General features: G+C 40.5%; 1 protein-coding gene across 1 annotated transcript in view; it reads left to right on the top strand.

Moving 5' to 3' along the window:
- Window positions 1–593: 593 nt before the first annotated feature.
- Window positions 594–6,593, top strand: part of isy1 (ISY1 splicing factor homolog) — a 70,824-nt gene continuing 64,824 nt past the window's right edge. The window contains exon 1 of the mRNA XM_041873321.2: window positions 594–721. Within this exon, the coding sequence (XP_041729255.1) occupies window positions 719–721 (3 nt within the window). The 5' untranslated portion in view covers window positions 594–718. The remainder of the gene's footprint in view (window positions 722–6,593) is intronic.

Genomic DNA, 6,593 nt, shown 5'->3' with positions numbered 1-6,593 from the left:
ACTTCGATTGCCTATGAAGGCTTTTCAACAAATCTGGACTATCTGTTCATTAAAAAAATGCGCTATGTATAAGCTAAAACATTATTTCAACGTGGCTGAAAACAAAAATCATGTTTGAGTGCTTTCGCGTCAACTTTCAACTTTGACCCAGAATGCAACGTTCTACTTCCTGTTGGTTTCGCAGCGTGCACCCACAGAGTTTCTAAACCCAGAGGCGCAGCTTCGCGAGACTTCCGGGAACAATTGCGAAACAAACCAGGCCAGAGATTGTGGTTTGAGAAGTCGTTGAGAAAAGTGAAAAATACTTCCTTAGTTGTTAATTTTCTCGAAATCTAAAGACACAGCCTAGATTCGAGACAATGTCTTAAGTAGTTGAACATGTTCTTACTCCAACCTCGTGAAAGTGACAAATTGACACGTTTTCGTTGTTCGTCAAAAACAACTTTATATCGAAGGAGTGTCTTTGGTTTGACTTCTTGCACATGCGCAGTTCGGCACGAGACGACCGTTAGACCCGATGACTAGTTTCTGCGCATGAGTTTATGACGTTGCCATGACGTCTGATCGGGGATTTCTATTGGAGGAGCAGTTTCAGCCTCTCTTCATACTGTACTGTCTTTGGTGCACCCGCTTTCAACTTGTGAAAAACATCTAGCAAACGTTTTGGAAGAGGTGTTCAAAGACTGAAGTAACTATTTTAGCTAGATAATCAATACATATGGTAAGTAATAAACGTAGTTGATTTATTTAGTCAGAGATAAGTAATAATTTAACAGGTTAATGTAGCTAACAATCTTGCTATTAGCTTGCTAGCTAGCTGGCTAACTTTAGCTGCTAGCCCTAGAAGCTAGCTTGCTATCACACATAAAAAATTAAAGAAATCCTTGACTAACTAGCTATCTAGCACATTTTTTGAGTTAATTTCTCATGAACGATGTGGAACTACTGACTTCCATAGCTGTACTGTATGGAATATGTGTGACTAGGTTAACCTCTGGAAAGTGAGAAGAAGTCATCGTTCATGCAACATCAACTCTGCTAGCGGGGTCAGGAATGATATGATGTTCAGAAATGTTGTCCACTGATGGTGGATAATTTCCCTTGATGTAATTTTGGTAAATGCTATAAGAAAAGCGCAACTAACTTGACAGCATCCCTTTTGATTTAAACAAAACGTTCCATACATGTTTGCCCATGGAAGATGTGGTCAGAAGGTGACTTTTTGGACCTGGTTGCCAAAACATTCATGAGAAATAGGTGCTCAAAGTTGACCCTTATTGCATACATTTACATTTTAGTCATTTAGCAGACGCTTTTATCCAGAGGGATTTACAGGAGCAATTAGGGTAAAGTGCCTTGCTCAAGGCCACATCAACAGATTTGACAACTAGTCTGCTCAGGGATTTGAGCTAGTTAAAAAGTTAAGATTTAAAGTGTTTTATTTATTTATTTATAGATCTTGCCTCTCCCTAAATAGCAGGAAGCAGATTGTACAGTCAACTACAGCCACTACTCTTAAACTTTTGGATGCCACATTCGTTTTATCACTGGTGACGGTTTTAATACTCACATTTTTTAATGTTTTACATTTTAGTCATTTTAGCAGACGCTCTTATCCAGAGCTACTTACAGTTAGTGAGTGCATCATTATTTTTTTTTTTCATACTGGCCCCCGTGGGAATCGAACCCACAACCCTGGCGTTGCAAGCGCCACGCTCTACCAACTGAGCTACACGGGCCCCCCTCACCACTGCATTCTGTATCAAAATGTTGACTGGTCCTCATTAAAGTCCTGTAGATCAATTCATTACTCCCTTTTTATTTCCAAAGCCCTACTACACAAGCTTCCAACGTACAGTGGGGAAAAAAGTATTTAGTCAGCCACCAATGGTGCAAGTACTCCCACTTAAAAAGATGAGAGAGGCCTGTAATTTTCATCATAGGTACACGTCAACTATGACAGACAAATTGAGGAAAGAAAAATCCAGAAAATCCCATTGTAGGATTTTTTATGAATTTATTTGCAAATTATGGTGGAAAATAAGTATTTGGTCACCTACAAACAAGCAAGATTTCTGGCTCTCACAGACCTTAACTTCTTCTTTCAGAGGCTCCTCTGTCCTCCACTCGTTACCTGTATTAATGGCACCTGTTTGAACTTGTTATCAGTATAAAATACACCTGTCCACAACCTCAAACAGTCACACTCCAAACTTCACAATGGCCAAGACCAAAGAGCTGTCAAAGGACACCAAAAACAAAATTGTAGACCTGCACCAGGCTGGGAAGACTGAATCTGCAATAGGTAAGCAGCTTGGTTTGAAGAAATCAACTGTGGGAGCAATTATTAGGAAATGGAAGACATACAAGACCACTGATAATCTCCCTCGATCTGGGGCTCCACGCAAGATCTCACCCCGTGGGGTCAAAATGATCACAAGAACGGTGAGCAAAAATCCCAGAACCACCACTGGGGAACCTAGTGAATGACCTGCAGAGAGCTGGGACCAAAAGTAACAAAGCCAACCATCAGTAACACACTACGCCGCCAGGGACTCAAATCCTGCAGTGCGAGACGTGTCCCCCCTGCTTAAGCCAGTACATGTCCAGGCCCGTCTGAAGTGCATTTGGATGATCCAGAAGAGGATTGGGAGAATGTCATATGGTCAGATGAAACCAAAATATAACTTTTTGGTAAAAAACTCAACTTCGTCATGTTTGGAGGACAAAGAATGCTGAGTTGCATCCAAAGAACACCATACCTACTGTGAAGCATGGGGTTGGAAACATCATGCTTTGGGGGCTGTTTTTCTGCAAAGGGACCAGGACGCACTGATCGTGTAAAGGAAAGAATGAATAGGGCCATGTATCGTGGAGATTTTCGAGTGAAACCCTCCTTCCATCAGCAAGGGCATTGAAGATGAAACGTGGCTGGGTCTTTCAGCATGACAATGATCCCAAACACACCGCCCGGCAACGAAGGAGTGGCTTCGTAAGAAGCATTTCAAGGTCCTGGAGTGGCCTAGCCAGTCTCCAGATCTCAACTCCATAGAAAATCTTTGGGAGGGAGTTGAAAGTCTGTGTTGCCCAGCGGACAGCCCCAAAACATCACTGCTCTAGAGGAGATCTGCATGGAGGAATGGGCCAAAATACCAGCAACAGTGTGTGAAAACCTTGTGAAGACTTACAGAAAACGTTTGACCTGTGTCATTGCCAACAAAGGGTATATAACAAAGTATTGAGAAACTTTTGTTATTGATCAAATACTTATTTTCCACCGTCATATGCCAATAAATTCATAAAAAATCCTACAATGTGATTTTCTGGAGAAAAAAAATCTCATTTTGTCTGTCATAGTTGACGTGTACCTATGATGAAAATTACAGGCCTCTCTCATCTTTTTAAGTGGGAGAACTTGCACAATTGGTGGCTGACTAAATACTTTTTTTCCCCACTGTACATAACTCTGTTGCTAACATATAAAAGAATGAGCTACCAAACCCGCTAGCAAGATTGGTTAACTCTTGAGGTCCCTCTGGTCTTGACCAATTTAGGTAATAACCTACAAAATTCCTTGCATCTTGATTCCCTCGTGCCGCTTGGGCATTTTAGGACTCTGGTGAGTGAATTCATTGAGGATTGCAGTTGTTTCGATTGATGGTAGTGGTTTATTTGTTGACATTGTGGTGTTGAGGTTGTGCCTTGTTATTTTTATTCTTGTTTTAATTGTAATCTAAATTGTTCTTCATGTTGTGACAAAATGTAGGTACTCAGTACACCATTGGGAATGAGACCCTGGTCTCAATTGGGCTACTCTGAATAAATACAAGTTAATAATAAATAAAATAAAATTAAGGCTTGTCTGCTTGTCTGGGGTAAAAAATAAATAAATAAATAAATGTCTGATAACCAGAATATAGATTTCAGTTGTCCGAATGGACAAGTAAAAAATCACAATATCAAACTATTACTTGGATCAGGCAGCGCAGTGCATGGTTGACTTTCTGAGTAAATTTCCCATATTCCTATTTGCTATAGCCTATTTCACTGAATATGTTATATTTACACAAAGCAAGGGAACAATGTAGTCAGAGCTAGTCTCACCAAAGCAGCGCAAAATATCAGGTCAGAAAATGTTGTTCTCTCTCTCTCGAATGTTGGATGATCTGGGCCAATAGCTGAAGTGTATTTTTCTAGCGGACACTAGACTCCAGTGTCTTGTTGTTGTTGTTATAGAGGACACTCCAGTGTCTTGTTGTTGTTATAGAGGACACCCCAGTGTCTTGTTGTTGTTGTTATAGAGGACACCCCAGTGTCTTGTTGTTGTTGTTATAGAGGACACTCCAGTGTCTTGTTGTTGTTATAGAGGACACTCCAGTGTCTTGTTGTTGTTATAGAGGACACTCCAGTGTCTTGTTGTTGTTTTTTATAGAGGACACCCCAGTGTCTTGTTGTTGTGTTGTTATAGAGGACACTCCAGTGTCTTGTTGTTGTTATAGAGGACACTCCAGTGTCTTGTTGTTATTTAGAGGACACTCCAGTGTCTTGTTGTTGTTGTAGAGGACACCCAGTGTCTTGTTGTTGTTGTTATAGAGGACACTCCAGTGTCTTGTTGTTGTTGTTATAGAGGACACTCCAGTGTCTTGTTGTTGTTGTTATAGAGGACACTCCAGTGTCTTGTTGTTGTTGTTATAGAGGACACTCCAGTGTCTTGTTGTTGTTGTTGTTATAGAGGACACCCCAGTGTCTTGTTGTTGTTATAGAGGCCACTCCAGTGTCTTGTTGTTGTTATAGAGGACACTCCAGTGTCTTGTTGTTGTTATAGAGGACACCCCAGTGTCTTGTTGTTGTTATAGAGGACACTCCAGTGTCTTGTTGTTGTTATAGAGACACTCCAGTGTCTTGTTGTTGTTATAGAGGACACCCCAGTGTCTTGTTGTTGTTGTTATAGAGGACACTCCAGTGTCTTGTTGTTGTTATAGAGGACACTCCAGTGTCTTGTTGTTGTTATAGAGGACACTCCAGTGTCTTGTTGTTGTTGTTATAGAGGACACTCCAGTGTCTTGTTGTTGTTATAGAGGACACCCCAGTGTCTTGTTGTTGTTGTTATAGAGGACACTCCAGTGTCTTGTTGTTGTTGTTATAGAGGACACTCCAGTGTCTTGTTGTTGTTGTTATAGAGGACACTCCAGTGTCTTGTTGTTGTTGTTATAGAGGACACCCCAGTGTCTTGTTGTTGTTGTTATAGAGGACACTCCAGTGTCTTGTTGTTGTTGTTATAGAGGACACTCCAGTGTCTTGTTGTTGTTGTTATAGAGGACACTCCAGTGTCTTGTTGTTGTTATAGAGGACACTCCAGTGTCTTGTTGTTGTTGTTATAGAGGACACTCCAGTGTCTTGTTGTTGTTGTTGTTATAGAGGACACCCCAGTGTCTTGTTGTTGTTGTTATAGAGGACACTCCAGTGTCGTGTTGTTGTTATAGAGGATACTCCAGTGTCGTGTTGTTGTTGTTGTTGTTATAGAGGACACTCCAGTGTGTTGTTGTTGTTGGAGGCCATATGTTCTATTTCCTCTCCGTTTGATATGATTATGATCTGGTATATTAAGACACTCAGTTGAATGTATGAAAGATTTCTCCTGCCGCACTATTTCATGATCAAACAATTATTGAATCTAACAGAGTTCTAGGCTATCTCAGAATGATTTTAGTTGTTTTTGAATAACCCCAAAACATGAGAGGCCTAAGGTAATAATGAGAGAGATGGAAGAAACAATAGCCATATATTAAAATCGAATTTTGAACAAACCTTACAGTTGAGCAAAGCATTATAAGGCAGAAAGGTGCATGCATGCGAGGCCAGGTAAAATCCTTCCTTGCCATTGCGAACCAAACGACCAAAAGCCTAATCCTACTAATTGAAATGTCATAAAAGCATTAAGACAAATTAAAGTTCTGAAGATTATTTTCCAAACTATTCGAATAGTGTTTAATGTCCTAAAGTTGCAGCTTTTAAATGGGAATAATTCTGAAGGTCTGTCTATGCTATTCTCATTCACAGATTTATTTTGAATGACAAATATTTTAGACCACAAGAAGTGAAATTGAACAAACAATACCAAGATGGGAAAATCTAATGAGGAGTCTAAATAAAACTGAGGCTACAGCGGAGGAAAGAAATGCGTAGTTGGCCTAGGCCTATTTCCAATGGGCAACCTGCTACAACACATATACTAGCCTTATTTCCAATGGGCAACCTGCTACAACACATATACTAGCCTTATTTCCAATGGGCAACCTGCTACAACACATATACTAGCCTTATTTCCAATGGGCAACCTGCCACAACACATATACTAGCCTTATTTCCAATGGGCAACCTGCTACAACACATATACTAGCCTAGGCCTATTTCCAATGGGCAACCTGCTACAACACATATACTAGCCTTATTTCCAATGGGCAACCTGCTACAACACATATACTAGCCTTATTTCCAATGGGCAACCTGCTACAACACATATACTAGCCTTATTTCCAATGGGCAACCTGCTACAACACATATACTAGCCTTATTTCCAATGGGCAACCTGC

This window comes from Coregonus clupeaformis, unplaced genomic scaffold (genome assembly GCF_020615455.1).
Source record: "Coregonus clupeaformis isolate EN_2021a unplaced genomic scaffold, ASM2061545v1 scaf0212, whole genome shotgun sequence".
NCBI lineage: Eukaryota > Metazoa > Chordata > Actinopteri > Salmoniformes > Salmonidae > Coregonus > Coregonus clupeaformis.
Note: the sequence above shows the minus strand (reverse complement) of the source record. Positions and strands in the feature narration are given on the sequence as shown.